The sequence below is a fragment of the Macrobrachium nipponense genome, chromosome 44 (genome assembly GCF_015104395.2).
Source record: "Macrobrachium nipponense isolate FS-2020 chromosome 44, ASM1510439v2, whole genome shotgun sequence".
In the NCBI taxonomy this organism is placed as follows: Eukaryota; Metazoa; Arthropoda; class Malacostraca; order Decapoda; family Palaemonidae; genus Macrobrachium; species Macrobrachium nipponense.
This window is the reverse complement of record NC_087221.1, coordinates 30,011,181-30,032,065: the sequence shown is the minus strand read 5'-3', so window position 1 is coordinate 30,032,065 and position 20,885 is coordinate 30,011,181. Positions and strand designations below refer to the sequence as shown.

The 20,885-nt window shown below is 34.4% G+C and overlaps 2 protein-coding genes across 2 annotated transcripts in view; one reads left to right on the top strand and one right to left on the bottom strand.

The window, feature by feature from the left end:
* LOC135204139 (uncharacterized) overlaps nt 1-18,472 on the bottom strand; it is a 73,789-nt gene extending 55,317 nt beyond the window's left edge. Inside the window, exon 1 of the mRNA XM_064234146.1 lies at nt 18,155-18,472. Coding sequence (XP_064090216.1) covers nt 18,155-18,174 — 20 coding nt within the window. The 5' untranslated portion in view covers nt 18,175-18,472. The remainder of the gene's footprint in view (nt 1-18,154) is intronic.
* Nucleotides 6,654-15,477, top strand: LOC135203850 (trypsin-1-like). Its single transcript, XM_064233806.1, has 13 exons — nt 6,654-6,872; nt 7,087-7,130; nt 7,577-7,626; nt 8,266-8,393; nt 9,009-9,112; nt 10,084-10,199; nt 10,956-11,009; nt 11,522-11,690; nt 13,225-13,315; nt 13,679-13,859; nt 14,433-14,572; nt 14,891-15,017; nt 15,229-15,477. Exons 5-13 carry the CDS (start codon nt 9,090-9,092, stop codon nt 15,285-15,287), a joined length of 960 nt encoding a protein of 319 aa, XP_064089876.1. The 5' UTR covers nt 6,654-6,872; nt 7,087-7,130; nt 7,577-7,626; nt 8,266-8,393; nt 9,009-9,089; the 3' UTR covers nt 15,288-15,477.
* Nucleotides 18,473-20,885: the final 2,413 nt, after the last annotated feature.

Here is a 20,885-nt window from a genome sequence, read left to right as displayed (position 1 = left end):
GATCGAGTCGCCTGAGATGCGGAAGAGAGCGGAGGTGGCGTATAGGAGTGATGAAGGGATTAGGCCGATGTTAATAAAGCATCTCCCTATAAAATGTATTATTTAGGTTTTGAAGAAAAAAATGCATGCGTAATTCACTGGTCACCGATACAAAACAAAACAAAAAGAGCAAGACTGACTGAACTCCCATCCATCAGTGATAAGTTTGCTTATTCATTAGACTTATTCATTAGGACACGTATCAAAGATTTCAAGTGTATTTTTAAAAATCTCTTCCTCTCCATCTAAAGTATTCATCAGACCGCAGTCATAGGCGAAGAGGTGGTCATGATTTCCTGGTTCAGCAATATCGTGACGAGGCGCTAGAATTCAAAATTCTCAAATGAATGTTGTTCAGCAACATTAAACACTAATGTATTGCCTTTCTCTCTTGTGGTGCTTCGAGGTCTTCCACCTCTAGGCCCAGATTCTAAACTTTGCCGTTCTCTAAACAATTTGATTCATCTATGTATGATTCTCTCCGGTATATTAAGCTTTTTTGATATCTCTCCAACATGAAACTTACACAGAATGCAGTGCAATAATTGTCTCTCGCTCAGCGAGGAATGTTTCTTAGACCAATAAATGACACATTGATATTAGATTCCCGTGTACATAACGACATCAAAAGCCATAGAGTGAGGTCGCCTGGTTCTCATTGTTAGGTTATACTTTTTTCTTTTTCTTTTCGTTTTTAAATATGATAGCATTTTGTGAGTTTCCAATGCTTTCTGCAAAATTTAACAAATGGAATAGTTCAACTACCTTCAACTTGATATTGAATTGATAATGTAAGGACTATGTTTATGCGATACTACTAGTGATAGGTGTCTCCTATCTATTTGGTAATGTATATCGGTGGTTGTGATATGACGTTTTTTATCACTTCGTTTCGTTCACGTCAGATTTGCAATATGGAAAATAGTTTTACACAAAAACATAACATGATGTTCTAAAGATATCAGTGACTGTTTTTAACGTTATTACTAAAGATTTCTTCCATCTTTGAGTAGAAAAATAGATAAATAAGGCATGAATCGTGCGTCAGGCAGGTGAACGAAAAATTATGAAACTCTGCCACCAGTTTTTTTGAGAGTGTGTACGTCGTGTCTTTGAAAAACCGTGTCAGTTTGCACTGATCAATTTTGCTTCTATTGTTATACTTTTTTAAAACTCTTGCTGCAACAATGAGTATGAGTTGTGTCTACTCTGTCTAAAAGGATCTAGTTCTGTTCTGACAAAAGATGGATGTGGTGAACAGGGGGTTCGGTGATACAGTTCTTTTAGCAACCATTATCTTTAGTGGTTCTAGGACAGTTCTAAGTCAATTCTTAACTTGATATTACCTTTGAAAAGGATTTGTTAATGGTTTGTTTGTCACTGGGGTTATTTACTAGTGGGTCTTTTCCTACCATTTTTTATGGATATATATATATATAGTATATATATATATATATATATATATATATATTTATATATATATACTACTTTCAGACGTTTTGAACACAACCAGGCATATCAGTAACATTAAAATCAGTTTTTTTCTCAAAAGTTCCGGAATATGCCATTATCAATCATTTATAATAAATCGTTGTCATGTTACTCGTGTCAAAAAACATATTTCCTAGATCTAATTAATACCCTAGATGGAAACTCATCGAGTTTTTTCCAATAATCATTGCCAATGTATTTTTACTCTCGTAAGGAAGTGTTTCTTCGTTAAATATATTGTTGCACTATTTTTTAATAAAAAGAAGATTTGTCCTGCGTCAAAATCATCCAAAATCAAACTATGATTCTGCACTTATTGATTCAGCCTTTTAAAAAATAGCTTTTTTTTAACGTGTAGAAGATTTTGTATTAGGTAAAAATTTGCCAAAATCGAATTATGATTCTGTACGCATTACTCAGGAATTTTCACAATAACATTTTCTTAACAAATACAAAAATTTTTGTATTGCGTCAAAATTAGATCAAATACAACTATGTATCTTAAAGGCCGCCACTAACGTTCAGTTATACCTGCGCAGGCAAAACTGAACCCAATAACGTTCAGTTTTGCCTGAGGTATAGCTTGGGTTCAGTTTTAATTGCACAGGCCGACTGCGCGGGCATAACTACGCAGGTATAACTGACTGCTAGTGGCGACCTTTACATGCAGTTTCAACAAATCTAACAATGAGAATATTTCATCCTTTTCAAGCTGCGTTTATTGTTGTCATCATTGGATTTTTAGCAGCGACTGTGTCTCTGGTTTTGGAGCAAATCGCCTTCCACATCTCGTAACCTCGTGACGTCACGCCTCAGGGGTAGTATCGTTTAGGTTCTAGGAACTGAAAACTGAACTGAACTGGAATCTGAACGCTTCTGAGAATTTCAAATGACTTAGTACTTACAAAGTGAGAATATACTATATTAGATTCACATCAACCATGTATTTGATGTCTGGGCCAGTCCTTTACGACGCTCCTGATTGGCTGTTGATTAGCCAATCACAGGGCTGTGATTGGCTTATCAACATCCAATCAGGAGCGTCTTACGGGACTGGCCTAGACATCAAATGCAAGGTTGATGTGAATCTACTATAGACTATATAATCGAGGTAAAATTTGTATAGATGGAATATAATGGTCGATTTATATTGGAACCTGATCTGACACTTATTAAGTAAAAATGCCCCAGCTAATATTAATAAAGGAAAAAAACATATTGGCCAATTTATACTTAAGACTGAGCTAATATTTATAAAATGGAAACGTTTTGTCATTTTACAATGAAACCTAGGCTGAAACTTATAAAGTAAAGATGTATTGGACAATTCATACTTAAAATTGAGCGAATACTTATATTGTGTAAATATATTTGTCAATTTATTATTATACCCTAAGCTAATACTAATAACGAGAAAATATGTTTGTCAATTCACACTTGAAACCAAGTTAATACTTTTGAATTAAAAATATATGAACCAAATTACACTGAAATAAGAAAGAATACTTATAAAAGGAAAATATATTGACCAATTTTTACTTGAAACTAAGCTAACAACTATAAAGTTATAATATATTGGAAAACGTATTCTAAAACATGAGCTAATACTTATAAAGTGAAAGTATATTGCAGGTAGTACTTATAAGGATGAAATAAACTGGCTAATTTATGCTAAATCCTGAGCTTATACTTTTAAAGTGAAAATGTATTAGCCCAATTCAAGCTAAAACCAGAGTCAACAGCCCGCTTATAAACTTGTTTAAATTTAGGGACATACAGATTACTTAATTTAAAAGATGAATTTGAGTTGACGGGATTTATTAATACGAAATATAATTATTCTTATTGAAATGATAACAAGTATTTAAAATATATTTCCATGTCAAAGGTCAACAGTGCCGACAGTACTCCTGTCCTATAAAAATGGAGCAGGAACTGAGGAGGCAAACTATCAAATTAATATTCTTGTACACACCTGGACAGGATTAAGACGGTGACTCAGACCCTCGGGAACTCTAACCCTTTTGCATTTACTTACCCAAACACCTTAGCCAAATCCCTGATTAATGTCCAACAAAAGACATCCTCTAATGACAGAGGCTGTGACCATTCTTACATCGGATTTACAGGAAAATCACTTCCCCAGAGATTAATACAACCCAAACGGTCAGTTAGGTATGGACAACAGAACTCAGCTATTTTCAACCATATAAATGAACATAACCATATTATAAACTGGAATTTGTCACGTATAATTTATAGCAGCAACTGCCGGTACAAGAGTCAAATGTTGGAATCAGCCTTGATTAAAGAGAGGCAGGTAATGAACATCTCAAAAGGAGCATGGGATTCAGATGTGATCGACAAGATTTTCATTCAGCCAGCGCTTAAGAAGATTAAAGGAAGATTATCAGTGGGAGTGACCTAAATTGGCTTACCTGTGGATGGATCTCTTGGTATAAATACCACCTTTTCTGTAAACTTTTCTTATTCATCTACCTGAGGAGGGAGACAGCAGTCTCTGAAATATAGTATTTTTCTCTCTATATTTTGGCATTTTTATGGGCTCCTTTTATTATATATATATTATATATATATATATATATATAATAATTATATATTATTATATATAAATAAATATATAGATAGATATATTATATATATTAGAATATAATATATATATATATTAGTATATATATATATATATATATAATATATATAGATTATATATTATAATATATATAGATTAATATATATATCTATATATATATATATATGATATATATATATATATATATATATTATATATATATATATATATATATATATAAATATTATATATATATATACTATATATCTTATATATATTATATAACCTATATAGTATATATATATATACATTATATATATATATATATATATACTATTATATGTGTATATGAATAACTTGATCACGAAGTATATAAAACGTGATGCTATGTATAAATAAAGGTTTTTGCCACGAAGGAAAAAATGAAAAGCGAGATAGCCAAGAACTTTCGGTCTAGCACGACCCTTTGCTAAGGCACAACTGATCATACAGAGGAAAAACATAGTAAAAGTAGGCTTAATATCCAAACTGACATTACAAGATTAGCAATAAGATCGATTTCAATCTACAGAAACGAGGAAACGCCTGAGGGCAAGATTAGCGATTTTTAGGCAGCCACACCTTGGAGGAGCACACACGTGGTCAACAGATGATTCATCCAGAAAACAATACATTTTGAAAAAACAAGGACGCATATACAACCATGAAATTTACAAAAATGTTCCCAAAAAATGAGAGAAAAGACAAAAAAAGGATATAAGCATATCGAGCAAGAGAGAGAGAGAGAGAGAGAGAGAGAGAGAGAGAGAGAGAGAGAGAGAGAGAAATAATAACTATATACATGTGGGACTAATTAATTAGTATTTCATATATTTCAAGGTCCTTCATAAACATTTTACAAATATTTGGGTCCAAATGGTACAATCCCAGACTAAGATTTAAGTTGTTTTTATTAGTGATTTGTATAATTGCTGATTCCAGTAAATTTCTTGAAACATAATCATTAGATCTAGCAATTACAGAGGTATCGCCCCAATTAATCCAATGAGATTTTTCACTCAGATGAATAAACAGTGCATTTGAAGTCTATGCTGTTCTAACTGGATACATATGTTGTTAATACGACACATAAATTTTTACTTGACTGACCAACGTAAAAAGATGGGCAATCCTTACAAGGAATTTTGTAAATTATGTTGTTATTTGTTACGGGACTATTCTTAAACGACTTATATATTGATTTTATGGTTTCAAATCCACGAAAGTAAGGCAAGCTAAGTACATTTTTAGGGATTTCTTTTCATTACTAGCAACACTATAAAACTTTTTGTGAGCTTTTTGATAACAAAAATCAATTATATGAGGTAGGTAGCAAAGATCGTTTCCTATCTTTTTTATGTATTCTATTTCTTGGTCAAGATATTGTGGACTCGTGATACGCAAAGCACGTAGGAACATAGAAGAAAAAATGGAAATTTTAATATTAAGATGGTGGCCAGAATAAAAATGTACATATGTTAAATTATTTGTGGGTTTTCTATAAATACCGAATTTACGTTGGAAAGATTCTCTATGTATTAATACATCTAGGAAAGGGATGACATTTTTATTTTCAATTTCAACAGTGAATTTTATGGATGGCACTAAATTATTCAATTTAGACAATAAATCATTTACATCGATACCAACAGGTAAGACTACTAAGATGTCATCTACATTTCTTAAAATGCTTGACGCTGAGTATCATATTGTTTCCCGCCTCAGTCTGGATATCTATCTATAGTGTACCCTTTCCCTAACCATAATGTCTTTCACAATCCCTTCATTTAAGGTTTAGGCTAAACTTCCACAACCAATATATATATATATATATATATATTATAATATATATATATATATATATATCATTATATATATATATATATATATATATATATATATATATATATATATGCAAATTGTTACAATTTCGGAATAAGTCTGTGAAAATGCATATATTCTATCCTCACTCCGGTTTTGCATATGCAAAGACCATTGTTCATTCTTAGTTTATGAGGTGTTATAAGACTACCATTAGGAAAAGAGATGAAAGAAATTGTGGACAAAAAGAATATCTAATATTTTTGTAACTTTGCTATCCGTGTCTGTATTATGAAGTGCTGTGATCTAAAGTAAAAATACAGAGTGTTCGTTTTAAATTTCTTTTTGGATTTTACCGATTCCACATGAAGGAACACCTAAATATATTATCGGAAGGTCAACCTACGCGGGAAGTCAGAGCTAGCGGTAAGAATTAACTAGAGACAACCTTTGGCCGGTATCATACGAGGCCTAAGTTATATATATGATCTCTCATTACCTTCCAACCGTGAGAGATAACGCGATAAGAAGCTAAATCCAATTCTAAATTGTTTCAGAATGATGTCAGGGTCCTACATGATAATTATCCAGGTGTGAAGCCAATCTCAATTTATAGGTACCTTACTCGACTAATTAATCTTACAGATTCGGTCGGATCGGGGTTAGTCATCGACTTAGGACACCGCCGTTTCAGGGATAATCTTTTATTATTTCACGATATAATTTACGGCTATATAAGCCTTAGCTTCGAGGAGAAGGTATCCAGTTCGGTGGCGTCATTCTCTAGTGGATTTTCTCCCAGAAAACGAGGGAAACTCTGACACATTGGACGTGCTCCAACTGAAGGGAGACGATGAAGACTATTAACTCGGCTTTTCTTCTGTTGTGTTTTGTAAGTGTAGTCTCTCTTACAAGATTCATACTATGACGTAAGACGCCTAACATTTAAAATAATTCTCTCACTCTCTCCTCTTAGTTTCATAATCTAATTTTAATAATGATAGTGTGGACTGAATTTTTTTGTAAAGTATTTTATACGCTTAGTCAGTCCCATTCCCCATTAATAAACATGAAACATTCTTCATTTCTCATTGCTATTCTTACAGAGTCTTTGGGCTACTAACGAAGCGTTTGGAGAGAACCCGAAAAAGTAAGTGCAAAACAGAGACAACAAAAACTTTGGCAGTTGCCAATATGAATTTCACGAAGCTTTATGTCTCTATTAAAATCACAATATTTTTTTAAAAATAATTAACTAATTCTAAAATATCATTTATTCATCTTTTTTAGCTAATGTCTAATACAAATACTGTGTATATTCATTATTTTATATCATTATTTGTTCCAAAACGCTTCCTAGTTCATAAATATCTTTCATTCATCTTTTTTAGTAATATATAATGCAAATACTGTGCATAGTCACAAATTTATCTCATACTATATTTTTCCAAAACACTCCCTAATTATAAAATATCTTTCATTCGTCTTTTTTAGCAACGTCTAATACAAACACTGCGTATAGTCACTCATTTATTTCATTCTTTATTTTCCAAATCACTCCCTCATTCTAAAATACCTTTCATTCATCTTTTATAGTCAGACTGGGGCCACCAATAAAGCGAAACCTGTCCTCAATGCTTCTGAAGGTAATTATAAGTAATACAGACATCGTGTAATCAAGTTATGAAGCTGTCTGGTTTCCACGCCTTTGCTTGTCGCTGGATGTAGTAATGAGTCTTATCCAAAGAGAAACATGTGACGAGAAGGCTTGAAATACTAAATCAGGTCACAGGCTTTTTTCGTGTGTTTGCTTGTGTTTTTTTTCTTATAAGGAAAGTCTTATTCGTGAATTCTAATTAAATTCAATTTTCAGCTGTTTAACAGAGTTAAAAATAATTTTGATCACTTATAAATGGTCGAAAATTCTCCTGAATGAGAGAAAGGAAGAGTGAAGTAATGTTCTGTAACGAAGAACGTTTACTTCAAATATTTCTCTCTCTCTCTCTCTATATATATATATACTATATATGTATATATAGTTATATGTGCATATATATATATGTATATGTATATGTATATATATATATATATACATATGTGTGTGTGTACGAGCGCGTGAGCAAGCAAGCGCAAGCATGAGTACCAAATAAGAAACGAGTCTTGAGTAGCTATATAACATCAATTTATTTCTCCTCTGCTATACGTGAATTATCAGCGTATCTCTCCAAATGACTTAACTTTCTACAATTGCATATTATAATTCTCAATTTATTTTTCTTTAATAGCACCAGCAAAGGCAACTGCGGCGAGTGGTAGTACCACCACTCTCGGGGCAGGAGAGTCAGTCACCATACAGTCCCAGAATTAACCCAAAAATTATCCTGTTCCGCAGAACAGCACTTGGAAATTTGTGGTACGTACCAAGACACTTAAGTTATTCATGTAAGATGTATATATACAAGTAGATATGTATATGTAATATATATTTATATACGTGCATAAATATATTACATATATATACATGCATAAATATATCACATATATTATAAATATAGGTATATGTTTATATTTGTATATACATTTCGTGACCGTTGCAAGATGTATCCCATTATCATCATCATTATTATTATCATCATTCTGCTGTGGTTGATTATTTTACTCTTTCACCTACCTCGACGCACACCCAGACGGACATCTAACGAGAATGTATGAAATTGAGAGGCGGACTGTTTTATTTATTTATTTATCAATTTATTTAGCAGTCAGGATGAACTGAAGCCTCGAATGGCAGCCTTTCTGCTATGAATATACCTATCCACTATCTAATTTCATACATTCCCTCTTACGTAGAGGCGTAAGAATAAAATAAACAACAAAAGAAGAAAATCTCCCCATTATTATTATTATTATTATTATTATTATTATTATTATTATTATTATTATTATTATTATTATTATTATTATTATTATTCATAGACGCGAACAAATACAGATTTCATCGCATGACCTAAGACCATTTCCGTTGCAGGGTCAGTTGAATGAGTCCAAGATAAATATCTCCTGTGACGTTTTCAAGCTCAACAGTTGTACTTTCTCCTACGTTGATATCATGTATGGTAATACCAGCTCAAGGTGAGATTTATCTGAAGGGAAAAAACACTTCTGTTCCCATACAAAACATTAGGGAAAAACACTTCAATCCCATCACAAAACATAAATAGACAAACATTTCAATCTCCATACAAAACATTAGGGAAAAACACTTCGATCCTTACACCAAACATTATTGAAAAATAAGTCAAATCCCCATACAAAACACCAGATGAAAAACACTTCAATCACCATATGAAACATTAGATATAAAAAATATTCAATCCCCATACAAAACATTTTATATAAAAAAAACACAGCAATCCCCATACAAAACATCAGAGGGACAAACTTCAATCACCATGCAATACATTACATAAAAAACACAAATCCCCATACCAAACATTAGAGAAAAAACTTCAATCTCCATACAAAACATCAGGGAAAAACACTGCAATCCCTACACAAAAAAATCAGAGGAAAAGGTACTTTCATCCCTATATTAAACATTAGAAAAAAACACGTCAGTCCCCATTACTAAACATTACATAAAACAAAATCCCCATACAAAACATTATATAACACTACAATCCCCATACAAAACATTAGAGGAAAACACTGCAATCCCAAACAAAACATTAAAGACACTGCCATCCCAGTACCAAACATTGGAGAAAAACGCTTCAATCCCCATACAAAACATTAGGGAAATGTACTTCAATCCCCCACACAGCATTAAGGAAAAAACACTTCAGTATCCATACAAAACATTATGGAAAACACTTTAATCTCCACACAAAACGTTAAAGAAAAGACACTTCAATCCCCATACAAAACGCCATAGACAAAAAACACATCAGCCCCCGAAAAAAAAGAGAGAAAAAATTGAGGAAAAACACTTCAATCCCGTACAAAACATCAGAGAAACAACACTTCAGTCCCCCAAACAAGACAATTAGACATTCTTGCCAGTCTCGTTCTCAGCACCATAAAACTAACTCAAAACTTTCCAGGTACTGTGGTAGGGTGTCAGCGCTCAAACAGACAAGCACCTCGAATCAGCTGACGGTCACCTTCAAGGCTACCAGGATAGGGAATAAGGGCTTCCACTGCACAGTCACTGCTTCTGGTAAGGACCTTTCTTTATTTGTCACTCTGTCCTTCACTGCATTTAAAATGTCCATCATTTGATTTTTAAGTGACCTTCACTGAATCTTTACCGTCCTTTATTGAATTCTAATCTGTCCACGGAATTTCTAACTGTCCTCCACTGAACTTTTTAAACTGTCATTCACTGAATTTTATACTGTCCTTCATTGAATTTTTTAAACTGTTCTTCAGTGAAATCTTAAAGGCCCTTCACTGAAATTTTTTACTGTCCTGTCGCCTTCACTGAATTTTGTTTAATTGCCCTTCACTGAATTTTTAATTGTCCGTCATTGAATTTTTAACTGTCTTTCACTGAATTTTAAGTGTCGCTGAATTTTCAATATTTATCCCTTGAAAACGAGGTGACTAAATATACCTCAGGTATCATTTAGCAAGGTCTGTTTCTCGCTGCTTGTTCCAAGTTAAGAGCCTCTTAAAGAATATATACACTTTTGACGGTTAATTTTCTATGTGAAAACAGATTCAGGTCCATTTTTCGTCTAAAACGCATACTTTTTTTAAGGCAGCGAGGATAAGTGAAGAATACACGGCGGAAAGTCAAGGGAAAAGACTTGTGGGAAATTTCAGAATATGAAATTTTCATGTTGAGGAACATAACAAATACTTTTAGAACGTTTCACAGAATTACGAGATGATTTTTTTTTTTTTTTTTAGGATTGTTCACATGAGATATATCATTGTCCTTTTCTTCTGTTTTGATCTTCTTCATTTACAGATCCAAATGCTCCCACACCACCACCACCAACTCCACCGCCATCTTCTTCATGCCGTAAGTCTATATCTCATTGCATTCTTGTTCTGAATAATGGATCCGGAAGATCTGATTAAGGCCTGTCCACACTCGGAAACATTATTTGGAAACAAAGTTTGCAAACTGTTTGCAAACACTTTTTACCGTATATTTGTTTCCCATCCAGAATGGAAAACACTTGGTGTTTCTGTGTGTGTATTTATACTGGTCACCTTTCACAAGTTATATATGTAATTGTAATGACCAAAATGCCCTCTTAACTTCTCGAATTCTTCGCACGTTCTTGAATGAGCTTGCCACTACCAAGGTCTAAAGAATATTCTTTAGACCTTGGCCACTACAAAGCTGAGATCTAAATGCAAGATTATGAAGAAATTCTGACCTCTTTTTTTTCGTTAATAGGTTAAAAATAAAAAATAAAATAAAAAAATAAAGTACTTTTCGGTTTCATAAAATGTTGCACTCTTGAACCATAAACCTTTTCAAACATGTTTCCCCTATGACATTAGAACGGCTTTATATTCATTAAGGTTGCGGTGTCGTCAACCGGAATGCCAAGATCGTTGGAGGTGTTGTGACTGAGATGTACGAGTACCCCTGGCAGACGGCCATAACTTCCATAGCATCGAATCAACCATTCTGCGGTGCTTCCATCATCGCCAGCCAATGGATCCTGACTGCATCGCACTGTGTTTATGGGTAATTTCTTCGTCGGTATTGAAATTGCAATGATCGTATATGGCTATAAAAACTAATCAAAAGATCTACCTTCAGAAAAGTTCATACGACTTTACGTTTTGTGATTAGGCCTACTGATGCCTTTTAGAGAGTTACTGTCAAATATAACATGACGCTTGATAACTGATAACAAATGAGCTGTGAACTAGAACTAGTCTCAAACTGTTTCTGTTATTGGAACAAGAGTAATTAACTGATAAGCTCCTAAATAAATATGTGTACGCGTAAAAATACGGGATAACGAATAGGTAAAACATCCGCTTTCCAGACGTACGATCTAGGTGTTGGTTTGAGGACGGATCCGGGAAATCATTACATAGATACCAGACATTTGATTCAACATTTATCCAGTGCCGACAGTTTATCTCCCTGGTTTTAACATTTGTCCATCGTTTCGAAAATCAGATCTTGTTAGTAAGTTGCACGAGGAAGAAACAGCTGCGTTCATTGACAGTCATGAATAAAACTACTGACTGAATCGAGTACGAACTACGAAGCCCCACTCCCTGTGTATAGACGCTCATAACCACGCCCACCACTCCTCCCCCCTCCTCTCCACCCCGTCGAAACACCAACTATCACAATCTGCAGCCACTCGACTGAATGCTCTCCCCATTCATATATTCCGACATACAATAACTTTCCCATTCTACCACATGACCACACCACCTCAAAATATAAGAATAACCATTACTGATCTGAAAACGTTATGCTAACCAATCTAAAGACATCAATATCATTACGTTACTGCAAGTAGCGACAATTCGTCTTACATTTTTGACGTATAGCTTCCTAGATTTGTATGTTCTTTGGCCACCATTTTTCGCTTCTAGTATTCCAGATAGTATAGGCCTCCAAATACCATGAAACGAAATCATCCCCATTATAATTTATGACTATTTTCACGTTTGAGTAACTATCAAAAACTTACCATGGCTAACATTCCCAATCAGCTTTCTACCCTTACAAATACTGTATATTTTGGGCGAATCTCTACACGCACACACATGTATATATATATATATATATATATATATATATATATATATATATATATATATATATATATATATATGAATGGAAATTAATATAGAATTTAGGCCAACGGTCAAGCGCTGGGACCTAGAGGTCATTTCAATGCTGAAAGGGAAGTTGTGTGTAGAAAGGTCTGAAAGGTGTAACAGGAGGAAAACCTCGCAGCTGCACTATGAAACAACCGTTAGGAGAAAGTCGGAAATAAGATGGAAGAAAGAATATGAACGGAGGAACAGTATAAGGAATGAGAGAGGCTGTACCTAGGGGCCGAAGGGACGCTGCATAAAAACCTCAGGTAGTGCCTAAAGTGCAACAAGTGAGGTGCACTGACGGCACTAGCCCCCTATGGAGTAATTGTCCTAAATAGCATGTAAGGAGTTGAATCTGGCAATTAATGCAAATATTATTTAATTACGAAAGGAGGATGATTATCTCATTTATTTACTTATATTTCCATCAGCACAACGGCATCTTCCATCAAGATCGTGGTTGGAGAATACGACTGGAGTAAGCCAGATGAGACAAATGAAACTTCCTATACAGTTGAAAAAGTACGTCACATTTATCAAAATGCATAATAATTTTTGAGATTCAAAGCTACTATTTACATAGCGAAATAATCTCTATAACCATTTTCAGTTTTTTTCTGTGGTAAATTTTTAATTGTCAACCCCAAAAAATGTATGTAAGTTACATTAATCAAAACCTGTATTAACTTTGAGATTCCAAGCTACTATTTACATGATAATTATATTAACCACTACAACCATTTTCAGTAGTTTTGACGGGATCATTTTCCTTTATTATAAATTTTGAAAACTTCGTTAAAGAATTCCTAGGATAATAATTCTTACGACTTTATCTTGCAGAAACATCAGACATGTCAACTACACCGAAAAGTCTTTATTTTTCAGATCTACACGCATCCGGATTACAGCCCAGTCACCGTCAATAACGACGTGGCACTCTTGAAGTTATCGCAGCCAATCGTATTTTCCTCTGATAACAAAGTCGCTCCGGTCTGTCTTCCGCCTCCAGATCTGCTCTACGAAAATGTCAATGCCACAGTGACTGGCTGGGGAACCTTGTCGTCAGGTTAGTGAAATACTACCAAAGTTGTAATAGAATGGAATGCCCAAAGGTCAAGTGCTGGGTCCTACGATACTCATCATTCAGAGCTGAAAACGAAACCGAAGGAAAGAGTTTACAGGTGCAACAGGAGAGCGTGGAGAGTAAGATGGGAGGAAAAGAATATGAGCTGAGATACAGTTAAAGGAATGAAAGGGGTTGCAGCTATGAGCCGAAGGGACGCTGATTAGAACCTTAAACTATGCCTGAGGTGCAGCTCGTGAGTTGAATTGAACTGAATATAATAGCATTTAAGCCAAAAGAACCTATTAGATCATGCAGCGCTGAAACGGAAATGGACAGTAAAAGGTTTGAAAGGTGTAACAGGAGGAAACCTCGCAGTTGCACTCTGAATCAATTGTTAGGAGAGGGTGAAAAGCTAGATGTAAGAAAGAGAATATGAAAGGAGGTATACATTACAAGGAACGAAAGGGGTTGCAACTAGCGGCCGAAGGCACGCTGTAAAGAATCTTAAGCAATGCTAAGGTGCACCTCGTGAGGTTCCATTGGATATAAAAAGGTTCATCTTTTGTATTGCAGGAGGTCCTCAGCCTACTATGCTGTATGAAGCAGTTGTCCCAACAATGACCAACGCCAAATGCAACACGTTATTGAACAATCAGGTCACTGCCAACATGATCTGCGCTGGAATAGACGCGGGCGGAGTTGACACCTGCCAGGTGAGCAAATTACAAGACGTCACCAAGATTTCACGCTGAAAGGACCTTTCTTTGAAGCACAATATGTTTTGGCTTTTCACTGGGCTTATTTAAAGTTTCAGGAAAAGAAATTATATAGCTTTTAAACAATATCTCCTTAATGAATATGAGAGGTACTAAAGTTAATTTTCCTGAAGAAATAGTTGCCTAGTCTGTAATCATTGATGGTTTGCATGACTAACTAGCACATATTTAGGAAACCAAAAATCTCAGAATTCACGATTTAACCTTATAATTTTTCATTGCTGTATTCGACTAACCATCAATAACCCATTCCAGGGTGATTCTGGAGGACCAATGGTAACTGGCAGTCAGTCTGGAACCTACATGGAACTGATTGGAGTCGTGTCATGGGGTTATGGATGCGCTGAGCCTAACAAGCCAGGCGTATACGCTCGAGTCAACAGTAAGAAAAGCGTTTGGTGTGTGTGTGTGTGTGTGTGCATAAACACGTCACCATATTCTTACCCTAAATGACTGTAGGAAAACAAAAACAAACATTTTCTGAATGCTTTTCACAGCAGTAGCCTAACTGTTTATATGAGCAGCTGATTATGTGTAATGGAACTGTTCTTCCCAAAACCTGAATAAATTTATATGATTGTTCTTATTTTCAGAGTTCCTGACCTGGATAAATAGTACTATTGGAGCTGCCACCAAATGCCCACATCCATAGGAATAACGTTTCTCCTTCATCTAACTAAGAAAAAAATAACTTCAATTGATGTGATAATATCAATCATTAAATAATTTTTGAAAGTTGCATATCTCTACACTGGCAGTGAGTGGTTTGAAACTGCTATATTTAACAAAATCTGATAACCAAAATTGAGATTTCATGCTCTAAAAATTGTATTTTTAACTGATTAAAATAACTAAGAAGCATTTCCCTATTTAGTTTTACTTCAGCGATCATCATTTCTCCCTGAAATTTTAGTAATCTGGCACATAACTGTTTAAAGGTGAACTCTGAATCTACATTTCCATGAAAATACTTACAATAAGAAAAGTATAATTCTGTATGAAATGACAGGATGCTACAGCATAGGCCAACATTTTTTACATTTGTGTTGCATCCTATCAAATATTGATGAGATATGACGTATATGAGTATTTTAACCACTAGCTCATATTCATAGTCTTATGAGAATTTTTGTCGTGATTTAACCAAAAATAAAATAAAAAAATAAGTACAGTTTTCATCATGACTTAACAGAAAATAAAATGAGACCAAAGTTCCCCGTCACCTGCTATCATATACTTTGATTATGGTGAGTCTTCACTGTTAATGTAATAACGGAGATGACTATTATCTCGTTATTCATTTTGGTAGCGATAGGCCAGAGCGGCAGACAGCTGGCAATTGGCAATACTTTCTCTCTCTCTCTCTCTCTCTCTCTCTCTCCATTATCTAGGTCATCAAATCAGAGTCGTGAATTACAAAAATATGCATTTATTTAAAAGCAAAGTACTAACTGAATAACTCAGATTCTTAACAGAAGGATTAAATGGAATGCTAACTCAAAGTCCAAATAACTCGGATAACCCTCGGTAATTAACAGTCTACACAGTAATTAGTCAACACCATTTCCCCAATGAATAATCCCACTCTTCTCCATTTATAGTTCCCCTCTATCAGAATAGTTCCCTCTACTAGAATCGCCTGTTAGGAGACAGAACACTCTGATAAGCCCAAGAACATGATCAAAAGATCACATAAACAGGTTATCTCTGAAATAAATATTCAAATACAGTCCAGCCACACTTTGGCTATAACAGATATAATAACTCACCCATTTCAGCCAGTTTCACTTCCACTCAAACAGAAGTACTTTGGCAGAGCCATCCCGGCTCTACCTTCTCTCCCCATAACAGTCTCTTCATGATAAGTCTACATTTCCTTAATATGTAGGAAAAAGGCTCACACGTACACACAAACTCACACCCACTGTTCACGCCCAGAAACCACTTATATCCAGTTCTCAAAGGCACCTTTGACAAACGCCCATAACGACAGACAAGCGTTGACCTGCCTAGGTAAGGATTTTAATATCACACCACCAAAGACCTGTCAGCATTTTCTAAGCTGAGATGTTCTCTGTCTCCATGGGAAGCTAAAAACGATGATTCCCAATTTCTGAAGAATGTCAAAGCACATGACATACAACGATGTCTCATACATATCATATCATATTATATTATTTAAAATATCTCATAGCAAATTCCCCCTTTTTATGTTACAAATGTCTACGAACCTTATTTGTCGATCTTGGTCTTTGCCCGTATGAAAAAAAGTCATACCAACTATAGAAGAAAAAATGAGACCACAAAGGACCAACCGAGGTATTTCGGCACTGTTTTCAAGCTCTTATGGAGTTTTGAGAGGCCCCAAAAACGAAGAAACTTGTAACTGCCAAGAAAATCAACTGGTATTCTCCCGTCATATTGGTGGCTGACCGTTGTATACCTTCCCTTTAAACTTCAAATTCAGCATTTTCTATAAATTGCATGTTTAAAGTAGAATCTAATCTTTAGAAAATGTTGATAACTAAGTGTTTCTTCTAACATTCAGTGTGATTTGTTCCAGATTGTGTTTAAAATTATGGAATATATCTTTTACATGGCTGAGTTCTGCAGGAAACAGTTTGTATCCTAAACCCACGTTAAGAAGTTGATTTTTGTGACCGTGCTACTTACCTTGGAACTTGAGAACACCTTCTTTCATAGTCTATCAGTTCGATAGCATTATGAACAGATATAACAAATACTATTTAGAGGATAATTTGTTTACCTACTAAATATGCTTTCATTCAGACCACGAAGTAATCATTTGTTTTGTAACAATGCTATTTGGACATGGTACATTGAGCCAATTGTTGATGCACAAACCAATCACTAGCAAAATTCTACTTTAGGCCTACCGTAGGCAATTTTCCTAATTTGGAATTACTAAAAATATAAAATTATTTTGTATCTAGTGTTTGTTTAACCTCAATATCCAAAATTAATATGGCTAATTGAGTTTAAAAATATGACACGAGTCAGTCATTCACTATAATGCCGCTTGTGTAAAGTTTTATTCATAATACACACATTTATCGTAAATCACTTTAGTTTATTGTTACAACAGGCCAGTGACGCACATTTTTGAAAGCTTACACTTGTAGTAATTATTAAAGTGCTGATAACTTTGGTAGCATATCTAAAGTACAAGCTATAGTTAACTGCTACGTTCACAAGTTACTTCGATGGACAGTAACTTGGTAGTATAATAACACTTATTTTGATTTAATGAAATATTGCTACAATATCAGTTTAATATGTAAAATAAAACTGAAAACGGAGAAAGCCAACCTGGATAGCTGTTCAAACGATCAAGTTGCAAATAGCACTTTTCTAGGATGTTGCTCGAAAGGTTTAAAAGTGCCTCAGACTCTTTTTAAGTGTTGTTACAAATGTTATCTTAAAATATGGAATAAATCTGTATAAAGTTTCATTACAACAAGCCGGTACGACCGGTATATGCAAGTGCATGGAACCTACCTTTCTCTTTCACATTCCATTCATTAAACTTAAGTAACTTCATCATGAAGAATGTGTTTTTCATTTTCAATAGCTCAGTTTTTCTATCATTAGGCCTAATTAGCATATTGGTGAAGGATATCACAATCTCTTCCTAGCTGTGTTTTGGTTATTTTCAAAACAGGAAACGCTCCTCTGTGATTGAAGTCTGGCGGCAGTTGAGATTTAGTAACGTCGCGGTCTTCCATCTGATTAACATTTAAAATACCCAGAAAACATCTAGCATTATGATAATCCTAAAAATCCGTTGAAAGCATGGACGATTAATAGAGGGATGCAAAAGCACAAGCATAACGTCACAACCCAAGCCGATACTGAAGCCCTCAAGGAGGTGCTGCCACCTGCCGGCGATCGGCTGAAACCATCAAATTGCTGGTACAGTTTGGAAAGACATTGACTTTATCATGAACAGAAGCCGTTATATATATATATATATATATATATATATATATATATATATATATATATATGTGTGTGTGTGTGTGTGTGTGTGTGTGTGTGTGTGTGTGTGTGTGTAAATTTATACATACACACATATATGAATTTCAATAAATATTCACTTTCAGGACACCTGCCGTGTATACGTTTTACATCTTATAAAGTAAAGTAAAGGTATCTAATCATTGCAGGTATCAAATATACTGAAATATGCAAATGACCTCTTTTAAAATTTGTAGGTATTTTTCGCACTACGTAACAAGTGAATAATTATGGTAAACTGTTGAAGTCTTATGGGGGAAAATCGAAATACTGAAGATCTTATGGGGAAAAATAGGTCAGAGTTCGATATCAGCACAAAAAAAAAAAAAATTATCATTATATTTTACATTCTATAGTGTAACTCTCAAGAAGGGAAAAAATAATTATGAATAGCATATGGAAGAAAACGAAGAATTAATGGAGGGGTAACTATTGACAGAAGGATTCGTCAGTCATTTCCTCCATAAGCCTTCAATAACCACGAACTCTATATATATGAGTAAGGATATATATGATATTGCATACCGATTTTCTCCTTAAAAGATCAAGAAAAAGAATATGTGACAAAGGAAGGAATAAGAGAGAGAAAGAAAATGTTTTATTTATTCTCATAAGGCTATAATAATAAGTATAACTCATCTTTATGAATATCTTCCACAATTTCATCTTTTCTGTTAGTAGCCTACTAGCAGACATCATTTGGGTCTTAAAAAAATGTTCTTGAGTCGTTAACTGTCGTTAAGTTTTAGCAATAATCATCCTAAAGTATGTAATTTGATAAAAAAAAAAGACTTATAAGTAATAAATCAGGTCATATAGTTTTAGTTGCGTCAAGTATTAAGCAATTTTTTCCACTTACCTGTTGTAGACGACTTGGATGAGCAGACGAACTTGACGCTATTACAAACGAAAACTGGTAACTCACGGGGAAGAAACAATCGAATAATTAACATTTTAAGGGCATTTCCTTATTCCCAAAATGTTTAATCTAAAGTTTAAGATCTTTCAGGAATTGATTTTACTCAAGTACAAGACAAATCCAAATTGATAACGGCTTAAATCGGAGAGTTTTTGGCAAGATATTTAAAACCTCTCCTTCAGCGAGTACTAATTATACTGTTTTTTTCCATGCGGGCTTTAAATAGTTACGCTGTGTAAGTTTTAGTTAAATAAAAGGATATCTTGGTGTACATTTGCAACAGAAAAGTGTTTAAATAATTTACTGTATGCGAATTACACCGTTAATATTCGAAATAGGATATTATTTAAAGCCCGGGACGCAGTGTTACCATGCGCAAACACCACAGGAGGATGGACAGATGGAAAAAACAGAAAATAGTTCGTCTGACTCACGGGTGAAGAAATAATCGAATAATTAACATTTCAAGGGCATTTCTTTATTGTCAAAATGTATAATTTAGACTTTAAGACCTTTCAGCAATAGATGTTACAGGTACAGTAAGTTCCAAAACTGAAGCGACAAATTTCAGAGAATTTCGTTCGAAATTCACTAACTGGCAACTACAACTCGTAGCTGAAAAATAATATTTTTTTCTACAGTGAAAGCTCTATTAGGCAAAATAAAGCTAACATATGATGCAAAAATATCAAATCTATGATATTTATAACAATCATAAGAAAAAATTATGGTAATAGTAATTATTTTAAAGTATAGCAATTGCTTCAAACTATAGAAACGAAACAATTTGAAATTTTCGTTCAACACAGGGTTACCAACATTACCAATGTATATTTCGAGCAATGTGGAAACAAATATTTAATATTATAGTGTATTATCAATTATTTTAGCGAAGATGCATAAAACCATGCAAGTATCAATAGAATATGAAGGGAAAGTCTCCGCGACATTAAACATAATCAACCATGAGTGCACCTAGATTCAATGGAGAAGTTGGGGGTGGTTGGTAGTTCTGATTCTAGCTTCTAGGACCGACCATAAAACACCATCTTCGAGAAAGGCTCTCTAACCTCTGCTGCTACCTTCAGGTGACTAGGCCTAGTTCCGAGCATTGCAAGGCTTACAATGCAGGGCCACTGTCTGTTATTTAGGCAAAGATAGAACCTTCAGGACCGACACCAGGACCTGTCCTTGTACCTGGGAAACGTCTTGCTATATAAAAAATAAGAAAGTCGTTCGCAAGCTAGCCGTGTTCGCAAGCAACCAGAACAACCGTAAAATCACCATCTGGTT

Coding starts and splice junctions, on each gene's coding strand:
- LOC135203850 (XM_064233806.1), top strand. CDS start 9,090: ATGTATGGTAATACCAGCTCAAG. Junction 9,113..10,083: donor TATGGTAATACCAGCTCAAG/GTGAGATTTATC, acceptor AAAACTTTCCAG/GTACTGTGGTAGGGTGTCAG. Junction 14,573..14,890: donor GCGGAGTTGACACCTGCCAG/GTGAGCAAATTA, acceptor AACCCATTCCAG/GGTGATTCTGGAGGACCAAT.